Source organism: Eucyclogobius newberryi, unplaced genomic scaffold (genome assembly GCF_026437365.1).
Source record: "Eucyclogobius newberryi isolate DKJ021-1_F unplaced genomic scaffold, fEucNew1.0.hap1 SCAF_9, whole genome shotgun sequence".
NCBI lineage: Eukaryota > Metazoa > Chordata > Actinopteri > Gobiiformes > Gobiidae > Eucyclogobius > Eucyclogobius newberryi.
In genome coordinates, this window is record NW_027316532.1 from 22,228,461 (window position 1) to 22,248,358 (window position 19,898).

General features: G+C 39.5%; 2 protein-coding genes across 4 annotated transcripts in view; both read left to right on the forward strand.

Moving 5' to 3' along the window:
• Window positions 1–6,351, forward strand: part of anos1b (anosmin 1b) — an 82,931-nt gene extending 76,580 nt beyond the window's left edge. The window contains exons 11-15 of one of the 3 annotated variants that reach the window (XM_072439073.1): window positions 451–548; window positions 3,155–3,317; window positions 4,542–4,768; window positions 5,286–5,429; window positions 5,507–6,351. In XM_072439073.1, the coding sequence (XP_072295174.1) occupies window positions 451–548; window positions 3,155–3,317; window positions 4,542–4,768; window positions 5,286–5,426 (629 nt within the window). In that variant the 3' untranslated portion in view covers window positions 5,427–5,429; window positions 5,507–6,351. The remainder of the gene's footprint in view (window positions 1–450; window positions 549–3,154; window positions 3,318–4,541; window positions 4,769–5,285; window positions 5,430–5,506) is intronic. The other 2 variants (XM_072439070.1, XM_072439071.1) reach the window with 2 other exon arrangements.
• Window positions 6,352–6,752: 401 nt separating this feature from the next.
• senp5 (SUMO specific peptidase 5) lies at window positions 6,753–16,373 on the forward strand. The gene is made up of 10 exons (XM_072438907.1): window positions 6,753–6,825; window positions 7,951–9,484; window positions 10,343–10,448; window positions 10,625–10,772; window positions 11,756–11,803; window positions 11,933–12,010; window positions 12,176–12,313; window positions 12,961–13,044; window positions 13,751–13,801; window positions 16,114–16,373. The coding sequence occupies exons 2-10, from the start codon at window positions 8,173–8,175 to the stop codon at window positions 16,222–16,224; spliced, it is 2,076 nt and encodes a 691-aa protein (XP_072295008.1). The 5' UTR covers window positions 6,753–6,825; window positions 7,951–8,172; the 3' UTR covers window positions 16,225–16,373.
• The last annotated feature ends 3,525 nt before the right edge of the window (window positions 16,374–19,898 follow it).

The following is a 19,898-nucleotide window of genomic DNA, read 5'->3' on the forward strand; positions in this document are numbered from 1 at the left end:
GTTCATGTGCGCCCTTTTCCTGGGTGCATATTTGTCGTCTCTACACCCAAACCCTATAGAAAACTTCCATAAAAAGGTGTGAATAGGCTTTTTTTTTTACTAAACCACTGCCACATTTACCCCTCCACTGAAAGATTACAGTTTCAAATCCCCCGTTGTCTTCACACCCGCCACAGGACGTGACTCTTAACTCGTCTAAAACATTGTGAATTTGCGGTGGGACCAGCACACCTCGCCACACTCCACCACACCCCACCACACCCTGCCCCGCTCCGTCCCCCAAGAGCCCGAGCCGGAGCTGTCAGCGAGGCGTGCGGCTAAAACAGACCTCATCCTGGTGCTCTCGGAGATGTTTCATGCTCCATAACTCAGTCCCAGATGACAGAAGCGCGTACATGTGGAAAGTATGCGCCATCTGACCTCCCTTTTGTCTTTGTCGGTGCGTTACAGCCAAGCAGAGGCATCCGGGGCCTTACGTCCTGCGCTGGCTCCCGCATACCTGCGCTCGCAATGCCACCGGTGAGGTCGAGAGGACCACTGCGGTGAAGGTAAACGCACTGTCAAGGTCACGGGCTGGATTTACTTTCTACTCGTCGGACACTCCCGGTCGTGACGAGTAGAAAGCAGTTGCAGCTGATTTTCACTTCATGTTTTAATCTGTGTTTTGAGGCGTGAAAGTGTTGGTATCCCTGTTGTACGTTGGATGTTTTGGGAGGAATGATAAGCCACTGTTTGTGACATGGCAAGCATACGCTGTTTCCAGTGTTCCTTAAGATTTTTTCTTTGGCCACTGGGCTCCGTGTGTGCGCAGCAATGTCAGTGCCGTATTTTCCGGATTATAAATCGCACCTTTTTTCACAGTTTGGCCGGGGTGCGATTTATACTCCAGAGCGACTTATATGTGATATTATTCGTTATTTTCACACTGGCAACCGCAAGAGGGCACTCTAGGCTCTAAGCGACGCAGAAGAAGAATCTGCACTTCCTCTACCTCTGGAGTTTGTGGAGTTGTTTAGAAGTGACACAGAGGAAGAAGAATTCAATGGATTTAGTGATTTGGGGTAAAACTGATGCTTTGGTAAACTTGTTAGCATATTCTTTATGCTATAGTTATCTGAATAACTGTTAATATGTTACGTTAACATACCAGACACTTACCACAGTTCTGTCTGTGCGTCATGTAGCTGAAGGTGTTAGCATTAGCATACGTACACCTATTCACCATGTTCTCTCATCTGTTATTATTTTAAACTGCATTTCAAGATGAAATGTATTTTCTTTGTCTTGGACTCAATCAAATAAATGTCCCCAAAAAATGCGGCTTATACTCCAGTGCGACTTATTGTCCAGAAAATACGGTAAATAGTTAATTCGCCTTGAAATTCAGACTGTTATTGAGGATTGGTAACTTCTTTACGTGTTGCACACTTTGAAAACGCAGGTCCAGTTGTAACAGCTCCAGAGGACGAGACTGAAGCAGCTGCAGCTATAACAACTATGACTGAGAGTGACTAAACAAGACTGAATATCAGAAGAAAATCTGACTGAAATGGCTGAGTTTAGTTGAGTTTCACAGAGGAGTGAGGTGCACGCCGGTGTTTCGCCATAATCCAGGATATCAGTCAAAAGCTGTTGTCATGTCAAACTTCCTGCAGGTCTGATTGAAACGCACCAAGGGCCCGATTTGGTTGTTTTCGCCAGCCATGAACACAACGTCCTCCAATACTTTACAAAGATGTGAGTCATTGGTTTCATCTTCCAAAGTTTAGATGGGTGAGATTGACAGGTGGATTAGCCAATCGGACACACACGGTCCTCTTGTGGTAAATCAAATATGGCTGCTCACCAGGAAAGAGAGCGCATCGCAGGGACTGAAAAACATTGCATATTTCTGCAGAATCAATGACCAAAGCACAAACTGAGGTGCGAGAAGTTTGATCTGGTTTTAAATGATGAACCTGATCTTTGGCTCCGTCTGATTTTGGCCCAAGAACGTGGCTAAAACCCTTATAGAGTATACAGAGAGAACCAGTCTGTATCCTAGGCAACCGATTTGCCCCAGAGGCTGTAAAATGCACATGTCTGAGAACACTTAATGAAATAAATAAGCTTGATACATTTCATGCTGATTTCAGGGCACGATCTCGACTTGAACGTGACATGTTTTCGTGATCGCACATCATCCACTGTGTAAAAATAGCATTACTTCATCAAACACAAGCTTAGATGCCACAAAATTAGCTTTAATCGTGCGATGAAGCGGAGCGTGGAGAAACTCGGCGCGTTCGCGATCGCCCGACGTCCCGCCGCGAACCCCTCGTCAGAAGCAATCACGAGGCCGCGGCGCCGATAAACATCACAGGGCGCTGAGGTCATACGACGCGAGTGAGGCTGATCGAGACCGAAGCCCTGTTCAAACACTTACGTTATCTCCATGTTCGAACACACCAGAGTGCAAACCCGCCAAAAACCTGCCAACCACTGCTCAAACTTTGGACGAGCTGACTTTTGTGTGTACCGTATTTTCCGGACTATAAGTCGCACCAGCCAAAAAAATGCATTATAGAGAAAAAAAAACATATAAGTCGCACTAGAGTATAAGTCGCATTTTTTTGAACCAAGAACAGACATTTCATCTTGAAATACAATTTAAAATAATAACAAATGAGAGAACATGGTGAACAGGTGTACGTATGCTAACGCTAACACCTTCAGCTACATGAGGCACAGAGAGAACTGTGGTAAGTGTCTGGTATGTTAACGTTACATATTAACAGTTACACAGATAACTATAGCATAAAGAACATGCTAACAAGTTTACCAAAGCATCAGTATTACCCCAAATCACTAAATCCATTGAATTCTTCTTCCTCTGTGTCACTTCTAAACAACTCCACAAACTCCAGAGGAAGAGGAAGTGCAGATTCTTCTTCTGCGTCGCTTAGAGTCTAGAGCCCCCTCTTGTGGTTGCCAGTGTGACAAATAATATCACATATAAGTCGCACCCTGGCCAAAACTATGAAAAAAGGTGCGACTTACAGTCCGTAAAATACAGTATTTCAATGAGCCGAGTCGTGGATCTGACTTAACACGTCGCTCTTCTTCCTCGCACCAACCTGACCCAGTCTTTTCCCCCCTCTGTCTCGCGCCGCAGGCCACACACCACACCATCACCGGCCTGCTGTTTGCCTGCAAGTACCGGGTTGCCGTGGCGATGCAGTCCGACCCGGCATCAGAGGCGATTGCTTGGGTGACGACCCCGAGCTGCTCCTCCATCAGGCTCCGGGGAGGCAAGAGTCTGTCCTGCAACACAGAAGGTAAATAAAGTCGATGTGAAGCCGATTACGGGAGTTTGGTGATGGAAACGTTAAACCAGTGAGTAGTTTTGTCTGCCACCTGCTTGTTACTATGGAGATGTTAATGCTTTGCCTGGAATGTTCCACAGTACGACTTATGTATCTCAACAATATGAACAGTTTTAAATAAACATAACCTCGCCGTGTTGAGGAGGTAAACATGTTCAAATCAAATATCGCAATACAAGTGAAATATTTATTTATTTTTATTATGAAAACGTTGGACTTCATTGACGATTTGTAGATGTTATAATTTGGTAATTTGGTGCAATTTCCGGTTCGACCCTTTTGGTCCGCACGAGGCTGCCGGGCGTTTTGTCTACGCTCTCATCAGCAGGACGAGGCGACGCTAAACATGAACGCGCCTCGTCTCTCATCTGTGTTGCCAGTCTCAAAGCTGAAATGCAGTGAGTTAAAACCACTTGGTCCTGGCGTTGATCTGGATGTTCACTTCATAAAGAGCCCAACACCTGCACCAATCATGTATCAGAGCAAGTTTGGCCTCTGCTGAACATGAGCCACGATGTGTCCATAAACTGAGAGGGACAAACACTTGAATGTATTTAAATCTCTGGCAATACAGGTTCAGTTGTGATGTAGTTACTTTTGAAACAGTAGGAGCGCAGGCTGCTTACATTTCCATTAACTTATGTATCTCCAAGACAAGCAGGTGGTGGACCCTTCACTAAAAAGGTTACATCGTGCCCCAAGAATGAACTATTATCATGTTTCAATAATTAAGTTATTTATTTTATTTATATATTTCACAGTGTTAGTTTTCATCTGTTGTCCGTTGCCATGGTTGGACAACGATAGATAGATTCATAGGGCAGTGGTGAGAAGTAGCCTGATGAAAATAATATAACTCAAGTTGAAGTAGAAAATTATAATTCTAAAAACCTGTGAGGAAGTACAGAAAATGCAAGTAGTTTTGTTAAAAAACGATGCAGGAGTTTTGTTCAAACCTAATCCGACTGACAAATCATAAAATAATGTGTAACATCTAAGATAACCAATATCAATGGGGAAAACATACAAAATAATATTTATTAAGAACGTTTCTGACTATATCGATATAACATAACTTTATCATAGACATTTTTGGTAGCTTAAGAGCTCTGTTTGTAGAAAATGACTGAATAATTGTTTGGAGACCGTCTGAACTGCATACTCGCTTTGTGTTAGGGCACCACCTGGCGGTCAGAAAGGTGGTACTGCGCCCTGAGCGCCTCACTGCAGACTTCCAACAAAAAAACGGGACCCTTCTCTCTACGTTTCGCTGGAGGATGTCCCAACACGCCCTGGAGCCTTCTGCTGTGGAGGGCTTTCAGTTCACGTGGACATTACAGTCTCCAGTTACATCCACCTCCAGAGAAGACACGCTCATCTCACAAACGCAGACTATCGCACCGGTGAGACCTCCACTTCCATTCACTGTCTTATTGTCTCCACTATTGTCTAAAAAACACAAACTTCTATGAAAAATTACACTTTTTACTTGTTTTACTACAATAAAGATAAAAAAGTGGGTTTATTGTTAAAAAGGAATCGTGTTTAAAGAGCAATTAAACATAATAAGTGACATAAATATACTCTCCAGAAATGTTATAAACTTAAGATAGGCAAATGTGAAGTTGTTCATAATACAATTTAAATTTGAATAAATCAATAACAGATTATTATCATTTTTCAACAATAAAAACAATACATTTTACTTTACTGCTTGTTATGGTAAATTGTGATTATCCATTTTGCAGTTTTGTTCAAGGAGTCAATGGACCTGAGCCTAATAAGCTGTTTTACAATGAACAATGTAAATAATGGTCTACATATGTTTTAGTTTCATACTAAGGTGGAAGGGAGGAGCAGGTAGTCATATCACACCATCATCAAATCCAAATTCTTCAATAAATATGATTTTGTTCACAGTTTGACAGATCAGTAATTGTCTCAAGACTGCAACCAGACAGCGACTATCAGCTGCAACTCCAAGTGTTAACAGCAGGGGGCAGTACCGGGGCAGCAGTCTCCAAAACCATCCACACTCCAGCCATCCAAGCCTCACTTTGACAGGTATCTATATAATTAAGATAACATAAAGATAATATAAAACAAAATGATATTGACACATTGTTATTTATTACTTCCAGGTTCACTGACCTCAGCTGGCCACGTCTACTGCATCACTGTCACCTTCAAAAACAAGTGAAGCTCGTCATGTTCTCATAAAAGAAGAGGATTTTTGTATTGATTGTATTTTTGTTTGTTTTTTTTCCTCATTGACTCTAATGCAGTTGAATGTTAGTTCCCTCATCTCCAAATGCCACAGTCTTGGTGGACCTCATCAGTCACATGAAACCTTCAACAAACTCCTACCCATGGGTTTCAGAGAGAGAAGAAGAAGAGACATTAGCACGGTTGTCATAGCAATTAAGAATTCAAAACAGAGATTTTAGCTTAATAAGTACAGATAAGAACAGAGGAAATGGTGCCTACAAACAGGTTAAAATGTAAATAATATGCTTTAAATTGTGTCATTTTAATATGTAACAGAACGAATGCTACCTTTTTACATCATATACATTGCCATTAAATGTAATTGTATGTTTTCACTGGTTTGAAAATAGAATGTCATCAAAACATAACGTATACTTTTCTGTTTTAAATGCCAGAAAGTTCATGTCAAATGGTTCTTGAATAGACACATGCCTGCTTATTTACATCATGGACGTAAATAATAATTGAGCACTGACTTTGTACAAAATGTATAATAGATATGACTTCAAATTTAGTTAGTTCAGATGTAGAGTAAACTTGCGTCTTTTTTTCCTAGATAAAATGTATTCATTTGAATTTGTTACACAAACCTGTGACCTTTAATGAGATATAACTGTGGTTCTGATCTAAATGATATCCATTAAATCTTTATTTTAGATTTTACTTAAGCCAATAATGTTTCACTTGTTAGATTTATTTATTGTTCTCAGATGTTTTGTAATTAAAAGGGGGGGAAAGTCAGTTGTGTGTCGTGTCTGTTATTACTGTGTAGCAAATGCCATAATATCAATGATCAAATTCAGGTCAGGAAGTACTGCTATATTCAGGACCTTTCTCGAAAGATTTTTCATTGTACTTTCATTTGTATAAACATATAGAAAGTTATTTCTCTTGCTGTTTGTCATATTTATTTAGTAAATTATTCATCCATTTATTTGTTTATTAATTTAATTTACTTAAGTTTATAAATTGAATTTAAATTCGAGAAAAACTCTTCCTTAGGGCTTTGCAGAATTCCCTAATATTTTTCTCACATCTATATATAATATATAATTTAGAATATATTATTATATATATTTTTACGAGTATTTATGTTATTTCTACGCAAGGGTTTCGGGGGCGTGCATGGTCGTCGACGTGATGACGCAATCAATAAGCGACCACAGTGTTGTTTCTTCTGTTCGTGTTGTTGGTAAGTGTAAACTCTGATTGTTGTTTTACTGTGTTACAATATAAACTGTGGAGTTATTTAGCTGTTTCTTGCACATTTGATCTTTGCTCTTATCAGTAAGCTAGGCGCGAGTGCTCCTTTGTCATCGAATTACATCCACTTCCTCACAAAAATGGAGGAAATGTGAGCCGTGGCTATTTGGTGGTTTCGTATGTTTCCTTTGAGCAGGTCTCAAGCTCTTTCTTGAGAATCACGCACTTTACAAAATAGTTTGAGAATAATCATGTGTTTATTTCACACACTTTCACGGTGGAGCTCGATGTGCGTGAAGAGGATGAAGGCGAGAGAACTGTGTTAGCTTTAAACGCGCTTAGCTAACGGCTGTTGTTATTTTCCTCAAGTTATTTCATTGAACCAGCTGACGGTTTGTACTAGTGTCAAACTTTACTATTACTTTGATTACAATGAGCTACAATTCTCACAACTGTAATCTAGTAACCGTAATACCGATTAGCTAAATACATATGATTATAATATATGGTTGGACAGTACAATTCCCTGCATCATTTTTCTTTCTGTGAAAAGATTTCTAAAATACAATTTGGTTTTGGCAAATGAATAAACGGATACATCCTAGTGACATCAAAGTCTGGTTTGAACACATTTAGAATTGTATATTTGTATGATTTACACATTTAATGGGAGACAAGGTAAGAGAGATAGACATATGTTACATACTTTACTACAGCTTATCAGATCAATTTTATGTAGGTCAAAGACAATTTTTTGCACAGATTTTTCATTTTATTGCTTATTGTATGTTTTAAAGGCTTCGTAATCTGCATTTAGATCTGATGATCTTTGAAAATATTTTATGGTCATCTTTTATTTTAAAGGGTCTATTTAATAATATTAATTTGACTCCATTAAATGTTTCTGTAAAAATAAAACAAATTCTATTGAATTTCAGACATCCTTTTTTGTTAGTTGTTGGTTTCTCCAGACAGTTTAAGATTCTTTAAGGTTCTTCAGTTCTGCTTTGTCAGTGGCCAAGTTTATATGGTACATTGTGTAAATGTGTTTACTCTTCGGTCTCACCTTTTATGTATCCGTCCTTTTGATTGTATTTATTTTTTTCTTTTCTAGGACATGAAATGAGGACCTTTTGGTGTTTTTCATTGCTTGGTCGCTATTGTCCTCTGGATTTTGTGGAGATCTGAGTTGATGTTTATGTTCAGAGGATTGCAGAGACAAAGAACTGCCTTGGATCGTGGGCCCGTATAAGGAAGAAGATAGGACACGAGGATAGGACAAGCGAGTGTGCAGTGCGGTGTTGGGGATGGGGTTGAAGAGCCAAAGGAGAAAGTCATGGTTCACAGCGGCTTTTCTTCCCCGATGAATACAACGTCTGCACTGCCTTTACCAGCCTCTACCACAGCGCCCCCTGTTGTGCCCCCGTCTGCAGAAGCCACAGAGCAGACCTTACCCCAAACACTGATCAAACTCACCCCCAACTCTGATTCAACCAATGTCTCGACTCCTTTTAATGACACTTCCATCAACAATGAAGCAAGTTCTGTATTGTCCACTTTAACACCAACCCCTGCTCAGCCAGTGGTCAATGGCCGCACATCAGGGAGGAAAAGGACTCCTAAGTCATGTGACTGCTGCGGCCCTAAAGGCCATGGCCACGGCCACGGCCACAATGTCCAGACCCCAAACAGAGGAAGAGGAAGGGCCAGAGGGAGAGCCAGAGGCAGAGAGAGTGCTCTGGAAGAGACTCCTAAAAGGACTGGAGGACTCTTGACATACACAAAGTCTTTTGACTTGACAAATGATAACTTGGTAGAAGTTGAAGGTACTAAAATGGGAGCTGATAGTCCGTCACAGAACTCCACTGAAATACCGGTCCCTGATCATGATGGGCTTGCGGTGAACTCTGTATCCTCAGACATTAAAAATATACAAAATAAGAAGTTTCCGATAGCAAAGGGAAGTGTTAATAACAATGACATTGAAATGAAGGTTTTGGATAAGCCAGTCGACGTGGTTCAAAGCAGTCCTGTGATGGGACCTACTCTTTTAACTACAACTACTACAACCACACCAGGGGAGATTAAAAGGAAAAATGATGATAATGCGTTATGTTCTTCAACAAATGTCCAAGTTCCATCAAAAGCAAACAAACAAGCAAAGTTAGAACAAGAAGAGCAGACTGACCGAAAATCTTTGTCACAAAATGGAGAGTTAATTTTTACCACAAACGGGTTGCAGTGTAGTAAGAACGATGTGAGTGAAACTGTGACAAATGGACCTTTGCTGATTGGTACAAAGCCGGGAGATTCCTCTGCTGTCGACTTGACTTTGATAGACCAGACCTGTGAGAACACAAACTCTTTAAATCTTACTTTGTCCAATGGAACCACACCCACAGACGACACTCAGGAAGTTATGGGAGCTATGGGTTTAGAGACCTCCAAGCCCCCCGCTGTCCCCCCTCCGCCTCAGGACCCCATCGCAGTGAGCATGGAAGAGCACCTGTGGGCATTACGGGATCACAGGATGTACTGTCGCCTGGGAACCTGGGACAGAGGGGACCAGGCCGAGGAGAGCAGCGGAGAGCGGTTAGATGACGGATCACAAGAAGCCGAGTGCGAGCAGCTTGTTGACATTATCCACGGTAAGATTACGCAAGGCTCAGATACACGCGCAATATTAGAGACATCCTTTGTCAACAGTTTGTGGTTTGAAGCGGCGGCGTCCTTCGGCATCTCCTCTCACTTTAAGATTAATTCTAACCAGACATAAACAGTTGAACAGATTAAATTTAAATAAGCAAATGAGCAAGTGCACGTTTGTCATGTTTGATACAAAAACATGGTCAAGCATAGGAATAATTTTAGACAACTGGGTCATGTGTCTCCAAATGTATTCTTAAAGTGTAAATATGGTTTGTATTTGTATAAAAAGGTGTTTAAATTATACATTGGGGTGTCCTGGTTGTATGACTGGGCAATAATGGTGTATTTAACTTTATTGTATGATGTTATTGTATATTTTCTCAAAACAAATAGATATAGATTTAATATTAATTTCAAGAACATGAAAAAGACCAACTTTTAGTCGGTGTCTTTAAACACAAAAAAATGTGTATTGTATTAAAAAAAAATAACTGCCTCCAAACTACATGATTTTATCTACATGATTGGATGCTGATCATTAGATTTGTTCTTGATTTGATTCCATTTAAATTAATTGCAGATCCCAGTGGGTTTCAGCTTTCTGTGATATGCTACATTTTGAGGACTTCAGAAGATATAATATTCAGTTTTAAACTGTTAAATGCCATGGCGATGGTCCTAATTTCTCATAATTCTGGAAATGATTTTATATTAGACTTAACGTGACCATTATAATACGCCAATGCTTATGCAACTAAGTACTTCTGGTTCAATAATTCGATATATAACCCAACTTTACTTCACAGTTTTTGACATTTCTTGTGCTGAATTGTTAAACGTCTTGTTGTTTTTTTTAGAATTCCTCGAGAGCTTTTATATCAAATATGGCAGTTTCATTCCTCTTGCTGAAAACGATGTTGTGGAGCATTTGAAGAAGAAGGGCAAATCTGACCTCACAAACAAGTAAGCGTCACCAACGCCAATCTCACTCGTGTTTATTGGGTTTTAATTTGACTCTCCGCAATTGTAATACACAAAACTGACCTTGTGTTTTGTTGTTTAAACCGACTCGCTCTACGTCATTAGTTGATAAATGAATCCGCGCCTTTCTGAATCTGGTATTCTGTCGTTTGTGGCAGGGGTTTGGACATCCAGAAGGAGGTGAAGCGGTACAGAGCGGGTCTGGCCTCTGCCCCCGTGGCAGGGTTCATGGTGACGCACAACAGACACACGCTGAGTCTGGACGACCTAAGCACATTAGAGGAGCAGAACTGGATCAACGACCAGGTACAAACACGACACAGACTCCGAGGACTTCTTCCACCTGGTGCTGTCGGGCAAGGAAAGGCTCTGTGTGGATTAAACATAGCAGGAATTTACTTTTATTTTAGTTTTTAACCACGTTCTGCCTCTTCTATTTAGTTGTATTCACTCTTCCTTGTCTGTGCCTTCTCTGAGCCTCACACAGACACACAACATTTCCCAGCTTTGTGGTGTTTTAAGTAGAGATCCGAAGGTCTCGTGTTCTGTTTTTAAGTCAAAAAATTGCCACCAGACTCGCTTTGAACGTTGCCTCTGTCGCACAACTGCGTTCTCACATCAGCATGTTGGATGGCGAGCTAGCTTCGGTTTACTTCCCCGCGGTAATTCCCTCTCCTGCCAGTAGATGGTGTGCAAACGCAAATCCTGGTGGGGAAATGCCAGACCAGGGGAATTAACAGAAGCGATTAGCTCTTTTGAATGCATAGATTTTATAAGTTCTAAAACGTGAGATGTCAAAGCAAAGGTGCCTCAAGAGCATGTTTAAAGGACAATACAATACAATATCAAATCATACAATACGTTACACATGATGCATAACATGTGTCCTATAATAAGTTAATTAGGAGTTAAGCTGTAGAGGTTTGAATAAATAACCTGCACGACTCCGTAAAGATACAAACTACTTTCATTCATTATCGCATCTCATGTTTTTTAACCATTATTGTACATTTAGAGTAGCTTTTGGGGGATAATCCTGCGTTAGTGTACGTAATGTCGTCAGTGGCATAATTAATTTCCATATTATAAATTACCACGTTTATTTTCTTCAGCCATAGATCACACTTTCACAGTCCAACATCAAACGGATCATCAACAAATCAGCATTACGTTCAATTCAATTTCAATTCAATTCATTTCATTCGTAACATGTACTTATGTCCTGTGTTCTTATTTTAATGGAAACTCATAATTAAGAGTACTAACTATGGTGTCTTTTATTCGATCAGATCATCAACATGTACGGGGAGCTCATTATGGAGGCCACCGAACAGAAAGTAAGAGTGATTTTATTTGATCGTGTTCTCTCTGCATGAAATGAGTTCCTGTGATGGATTATGTTCAGTTTCACTCAAGGACCTTTAACTTTCGCCGTGTTAATTAGTTTTATTGATGTGTCGTCGTAGGTTCATTTCTTCAACAGCTTTTTCCACAAGCAGCTGGTTGCCAAGGGTTATGAGGGTGTGAAGAGGTGGACCAAAAAAGTAAGGCAATCAGCGAGTCTTTGTGTAGTTTGCACGCTTTTCTGTGTTTCTTTTATTTATTCAACGATTTCCGCTTGACTTAATTGTACGATTTGTTCACTTGAGCTTTTGCGGATCGATAGATATTACGTTTTGATTAACCTTTTCATGTATTTGGTGTTTTAGATCGACCTGTTTTCCAAGTGGCTGGTGCTCATTCCCATTCATTTAGAGATCCACTGGTCTCTGGTCACCGTCAGCATGGCGCACAAAACCATCAGTTACTACGACAGCCAAGGCATCGTCTTCAGGCACACCACAGAAGTGAGTGCCGCCGTTATGGATCTGTGTGTTTTTGAAGCTGAGGTACATGATTTTACCCGTTTGCAAGCTGTCGAAGGAGAAGGTACATGTGGGTCGTTGAAACTGTTGTAACTCTGGCTGTCACTAACCCCTTAGCATATGTGCGTGTGCTTACGCTCTGAAAATCATAACATGGTGGACAATTTTTTTCTGGATTTACGATTGACGAAATGTTGTATACGTTGATGCAATTTGATTTAGACACTCGGTTTATAATAAACTCTGTTCCATTAAAGGTTCCATATCATACTAACTTTTCAGAGCTTTTAACCTTCTTACAGTGCTATTGGTGCCTCATGTATGTGCCCAAAGTAGATTTTGATTGATTCCTGCAGTCTTTAGCGAGAGTACAGTCTATATCCTTCTCCTCGGATGTGCGGACGGACATGTGTCGGATGTCGGATGTGCCTATTCACATCAACATGTCATCCCTGTAACACGCAAGACTACGAAATGGGAAAACTACCATGATATGGGATCTTTAAAGAATAAATCTTACCATTTTAGAAGACAAAAAAGTCTGATATCCCAGCATTTTCAACACTTTCACCAGCTCAAGCATAAAGGTGATGTTTGCCTCTACATTATCGTCTCTGTATCATTTTCAGAACATTATGAAGTACCTTCTGGCTGAAGCCAAAGAGAAAAAACAAACAGCGTTCCAGAAAGGCTGGAAGATCACCATCATCAAGGTAAATTGTTGAAAGATTTTGCCCGAAAATAGCTGGATGATGTACATGAATGTAAGATTTTGTTTGGCACGAAGCGGGCATGGATTATGTATGAGACTTGGCCAGCGCAGGCGCCCTGGTTACCATGGGTTCTCCCCCGTCCTTGGACATGAATTCACTTCACATGTCGAGTGTTACATGGCCAATTACTGCCTTGGCTTAGAAAAGTGTAGAGTAGAAGAAACGCCTAATTGACCAGACTGACAATTCTGCAGTATAATTCCAGCCATATTCATCATCATTCATTGATTTTGGATTTATGTGATGTATATATGCCCCTTTAAAAACAGAAGCTTCCACAGACTTCAGCTATTTTTCCTCAAACTCAGTGGTTCTAACCTTTTTTTGGCCTGGAAGCAACAACAATATTTTCATAACAGGCATTTATTTCAGACAATTCAAAAACTGCAATTACAGTGTTTTGGTAATACTCATAATTTCCTATCATAGATCTGGGATTTTTACGGTTCATTATTTGGTGCGCGTGATATTTTTGATGACCTGAGATGGATAATTCACAGCAGAAATCGCCACAGTCATTCTCATAGTTGCACGTTCTGCTGTAACTTTGTAGTGCGCTCTCTCTAGTCCATCACGGCACCAAAGTCAGAGCAGCAGAGTGGACACCCTTGTTCTCTGTGTGACTCTTGGACTTGTGTGTTCCCAGGGGATTCCTCAGCAGAAAAATGACAGCGACTGTGGGGTTTTTGTCCTTGAGGTGAGGCAGCTCTGTTCTTTCTGTCTTTGTGGTTTGTTGTGTCCCAGAAAGAAGCAACAAAAAATTGGTGTATGTGTTTTTATCAGAGGCTTTTGTTCACAACCTTATTTGTATTAAGTGCAAGTTATTATGGGTCATTATTTACATGACATCAAGGTACAGCACATCCATTTGTGGAGAAAAGGTTGTATATTTTTTAGAGGAAGTGGAGAACAATAACTAAAATTATATTGAAAGTAAGCATCAAAATGAAGAAATTAAAATTAAGCATCAAAACTAAAAGTACGTTAAAAGTAACCACAAAAACTAAAAGTATTTTGAAAGTAAGCATCAAAATTCAAAGTAAATTTAATAAAGTAAGCATCAAAACAAACAAAAAATGTAAAAGTAAGCATCAAATCTAGAAGTAAGCATCAAAACTAAAACAAAAGTAAAAGTAAGCATAATGAGAAAGTATAAATTTAGTTAAAATGCTGAAAATACTAAATGAAGTTATAAAAGCATAAATCCCAGAGCCCCAAACCAGACAAACAAAGTCCAAGTCACTACATGAAGCAAAGCCATACAATTAATCAAAGTTCAAATGTCCATTATGAATATAGAAAACCAGGATTTAACTGACACAATTAGACATTTATTTTATTTTCATTATTTACAACAACAAAACGATGCATTAGATATTGGATAGTAGGTAAAGTAAGATGCACAGAAAACCTAAAAAGGGCTTATTTTAAACCTTAAAAGTCTTATCCGGTGAAACGTCCAAACCACCAGCTTGAGCCAAACCTAGTCATTTGTTTATTAGGCGTGGCAGTGATGGCAGATGTAAACACACACTTGCCACGTCACCCTCTGCTTAACACGACAGTTTCAGCTCCAGTCAGTGCGGTGGCAGAGTGGTTAGTGCCTGTGAAAGAAAGCGTGTTTGTGCCAAAGTGCTGGGATCGGCTCCAGCTTCCTCTGAGCTCGAGAGGAGCAGTAAACGACAAGAAAATGAATGAAAACGTCCCGAGAAAACATGTTTGAAGATGACTAATGCAACCGAATGAAAAGATGACAGAAACGTGTAATTACAACTTTACAAATTCCACCAAAGCACATTTAGTCTTCTGGAAAATCATCACGGTATTTTCAGGCAAATTATTTCTTATTTCCTTATTTGTTTTGTAGAGACGTTTCCACATTTAAAAGATGCAATATTTAGCTTGAAATGCATGAACTGAACATATGATTCTATTGTTGTTGGTGTTTACACAACCTTGTCTTAAAAGAGCAAACAAATAAAGAAATAAATAGGTTTGTATGTGTCAAGAATGTACAATACTTCAGCAAAATGAAGTAATATTTGCATCCATTAAACCAATCCCTAGATCTGGAGAATGGCCGCACGCAAATGTTTAAATGGAGGCAAAATACATATACATACATTTAAAGTGTTTATTTTCTGTAGTTCAGGAAAATAGCGCTGTAGGTCTTTTTTTAGTTTAGTCGACTTATCAATTCTGTCAACAATAGACTGCTTAGCTTGAGATTTGGGAACGGATTAAGATAAGATAAGCCTTTATTTGTCCCACAATGGGGATATTCCAGGGTTGCAACACAAAGTATCGAAGTATAATAATAAAAAACGGATAACTTATAAAAAACACTCTTATAGAAAAACACTTATTAAAAAAAAAACTTAATTGTGAACAAATTGTGTTGTGAACAAATGCAATTTACAAGTACTTTTCTCGGCACAGAGATCGATTTGAGCGTTTTTACTCATTCCACACTTCATTTGAGTCGACTACTTGATGCACAAGGCAACTGTTTGTGTTACTTTTGATCGCAGCCCAACAGGACTATGCCTTTTACACCATAGCACAACATAATAACAGAAATATTGCCTATACATTAAGAAAAAAAGGCATTTTTGTTGGATGAAAACTCCCAGACAGTTGTTTCTCTGTCATGGTTCAAGGTTAAACTGAGAAAAGTAACTTACCATATTTTCCGGACTATAAGTCGCACTTTTTTCATAATTTTGGCCGGGCTGCTACTTATACTTATACTCATATACTCATACTCCGGAGCGACTTTTATGTGATATTATTTGTTATTTTCACATTTGCTACTGCATTTCATACTCCAGTGCAACTTACATATGTTTTTTTTCTTCTCTATTATGCATTTTTTTGGCTGGTGCGACTTATACTCCAGAAAATACGGTAACAGGTTCAAAATCAGTTCCAGGCTCTTGAATAGTGTCCTTTCCCTCTGTATCACATCTAGAAGTGCACGTTTTCACTGGGCTTGACTTGTCTCCTCAGTATTGCCGGTGTCTATCGGTGAAGCAGCCTTTCCGCTTCAGTCAGGAGGACATGCCGCGCATTCGAAAGAGGATCTACAAGGAGCTGTGCGAGTGTCGCCTGGACGTCTGAGAACTCCAAACCCCCCAGCGCTCGGGACGCGGGACGACTGACAATACGGGCCCCTCGGTGACCGCCGCACTGCAAACAAATGTCTACACCAAGACTTAAAATGCCTAGAATAGAATGTAATCTTGATTTGAGTAGTTGTGACTAGTTTGTCTATTTAGTTTGTAGGTCTAAGTTATTTCAAAAGCTGTCAAGCTGTGTGTCAATTTTGATAGAAATTGAAAACGTCAAAAACCTAATTGAAATCTTAGTTTTTCCAAAATTGCTCAGGCCTAGTTCCAATATATCCAATGTAAAAGACCATATTCCATTGTATTGTGTAGTTTAGTCTCAGCTGGTGAGGCAAAAGGAAAAACTTTGCTAAATTTGTATAAATAAGTCGCTTGAAACTACAATCTTACTTGAAACAAGAACAACATTTTTTAAACCAGTTTGAAATACCTAAAAAAAAAACTACAATTCTCAATTTATCATTAACATTTAAGCTAAACCTCACTACATTTTGGCGTTTACTGTGAGTTTTCTTAATCATAAAAGCTACAGATTTGCACACAAAAGGACAAACATTACTGCTGTTCCTCTATTAGCCTGCAATGTTTGCCAATTAAAGTTAAATGTACAACAGATTTTTTAGATTCCAAGCAAACGAGCAACAAATTGTACTGCCTACATCTCCAGATAAAAACACATGCAAATGCAATTTTTTTTTTTTTAAGTAAAATTTTCTCATAAAACAAAAGCTCCACATAATAAACGCAACTATTTAACGCAGCTAAACGAGCACAACCGATTCAAATCAAAGCGAATATTCTGGATTCAAGTCATTTTAACGGGTGTAGACGTGTCGCGTGTTGCGTGAGCCGACACATCTGGGTCATCCGCGTCCGACCTTTGACCCTCTCCATATTTGAAAAACGAACTGTTCGAGAGCGGCTGACGTTGAACTACAGTAAGTCTATCCGCCGTTTCGGCCCAAAACCCCTCGAGAACTTTGGAACAAGAGCGTTGCCAGCCCGGACCAACCATGGAAAAGACCGTTTTATTCTTTTCCGACGAGTGGCCTTATATTCAGTTGGCCAGTTTTAAGCAGGTTTATTTTCTTTTTGCGGGGAACACTGCGTCGGCGAGCGGACCAACCATTTCATTTACGCTTGAAGGATTTACGTCGCACACGGAGGAACTGAATGTCCGAGATGACGTCGTCGGAGCGCAGACCTGGAGACATTTTCACATTCTAAATTATGATTTCAGCGCAGTTTAGTCGAAGCGTCGTCGTCCCGGCAGCGACCGCCACGTCTTCTCTATTAAGGCATTAATCGCGAGCAATTTATTTGTTTATTCCACAGACAATTTCACTTCCCATTTCATGCCGGTTAGTCGATTTCACTTCTTTTTTATCCCGGGATAGCAGCTAGCTTACGCGGGGTAAACGAGTGGGACCTCTGCTCTTTTAACCCTTAACCCATCCTTGGTTTTATCGTTGTATGATTTGTACTTGCAGATTGTATCGAAAGTCTATCGTTGGCCTTCTACTGTACACACGCTAGCTTCGGCTCAAAGTCATGACTGTTTTTACCGTTGATATTAAAAAGGACTGTACTGCTGAAAAAAAAGAAAGTGGCTCGAGTTCTAATGGGTTGACCGCTCTCCGTCGCCCGGTAGAGGATGAGTATGAATGTAGCTGCCTTTTTTCTCTCGTTCCATCTGCTTTACAAGGTCACCAACGTGTCAGATGGCGTTGGATCAGCGCCGGTCCGCCTGCCCTCGCCGCCGGCTTCTGTGGCGATTATGTAAGTCTAGATATTTACAAGAAATGTAAATGTAAGGGAAATGTTATAGTGCAACTTTAAGAGATTCAAAAAATGACACTGTTCACACACAAATTTCTGATGATTATCTGATTTCTGAAGTTGTCAGATTATGGTCACGTATAAGGTTAAATCTGATGCGAGTAATCTGATTTCTTTCTGATGGTTCACACCTGTGCAGGTTTTACCAGGGAAACTTTTCAAAAAAAATGGCTTAACTAATGCGTAAAAGATACAGATGAAAGAGAAAATGTTAACGATCGAAGGAGTAACAACAAAATGTCATCCAAATACAACAGATAAAAATCCACTTATGATCAGACACTCGATGTTTTTCATCATCATATTTCTCTTGGACATGTAAACACGCGCCAAAAATCTGATCTAATTATTGCGTTACAGGATTATTTCAGTTCAAGTAAGTAAAGTGTTTGATTTGTTATCTGCCGCTTTATGTGTAGTACTACAACTTCAACGAGTACAACTACCACCAACAACGCCGTTACCATTGCAACTTTTACCACATGTACTACTACTATTCGAACTGTTGGCGCTACTTCTATTGTGCATCACTAGATCACTAGACGCTGTTCCAAACCCGTCGTTGAGGTGGAAACATTTCAGTCATTTTGCCCATGATCGCTGTCAAAAGTATCAAAAATCACCAGAAGTGGTAACGTAAAAAGTACTATTATTTTGCATTGTTTTTGTTTGTTTCTCGTCTCACATAAGAGCATTTTTAAATTATTATTATCCTTAGAATCTAACTTGAGTTTAAATAGTTGGTATCGTGAAAACAAAGTACACGTACCTTTACTATAGATTGACTTTTAAGAACTGTAACCATGTTCTACTCGTTTTCTCTTCTTGTTTAACCTCTGGACGTTGCATTTAGAGTAAGGTTGAAGTTCACTTTATTGTAACTTAAGTCATCTTTGTTTTACTGCAATTGTTCCTTTTTATGGAATCGTTTAGGTTAGGTCAATATTGCGATTTAAAATGTCAGCTGAGAGGTGCTTTGTCTCAGCATGAACCAGAAGATGCAATGTTTATGATTCCCTAGCAACGGCTTATACACGAAAGGAATATCCAATGATTAATAATAGTTAAAGATGCACTATCTTACATTTTTGGGGGACAATTCGACACCTGCTTCTCTCCAGGATCCATTCTTTCTTTGTCTCTTCTTCACGGAGAAACAGAATCTCCTAAAGCAGGGAAACAGGGAAATGTACTTTTTACCCCACTTTTTGATTCCATATTATTTTGTCTTTTTTAAAAAACAAATAAACCCCTGAACATAAAGAAAGGTGATTTTTAATTGAACACAAAACATAATCTGAACTAGTTTTTTTCCAAAGTCGGAACTTGCAGATCGTTGACAATAAGAAATGATTCAATCTCAACATGATGAATTAACTAATATAAGTAAATAAATAAATAACACCAAAATATATTGCCAATACGGAAAGTGCGGTTTTCTGGCCCATATTGGCAGATAATGTAGTTTGAAATAAAAAAAAACAAATAAAACCCGGTCCGTAACTTCTTCTGTGTTTTTTGGTGGTTAGTATCCATTAACTGTTACATTACCGCCACCTACTGTAGTTGTACGTCTTCAAAGTATATGTTTTACGCTATGTAAGAGAGAAAGCCCCGGTCTGTCACGTTGTAATTTAATGCAACACAGTCAGCCAAGCAGTGACATCTCCATGGAGATGAGAAGGGCACAGATCAGATCCTCCTCAGAAACAAAGCGACATCCTTTAAGAATAAGAGTGTACGTGGCTTTTGTTTTGCAGTGCAGCCATTTCCCCCTCATTTTAGTCTCGATTTGAGCCTTCCACTCTTGTCTAATCCCTTTTCTTC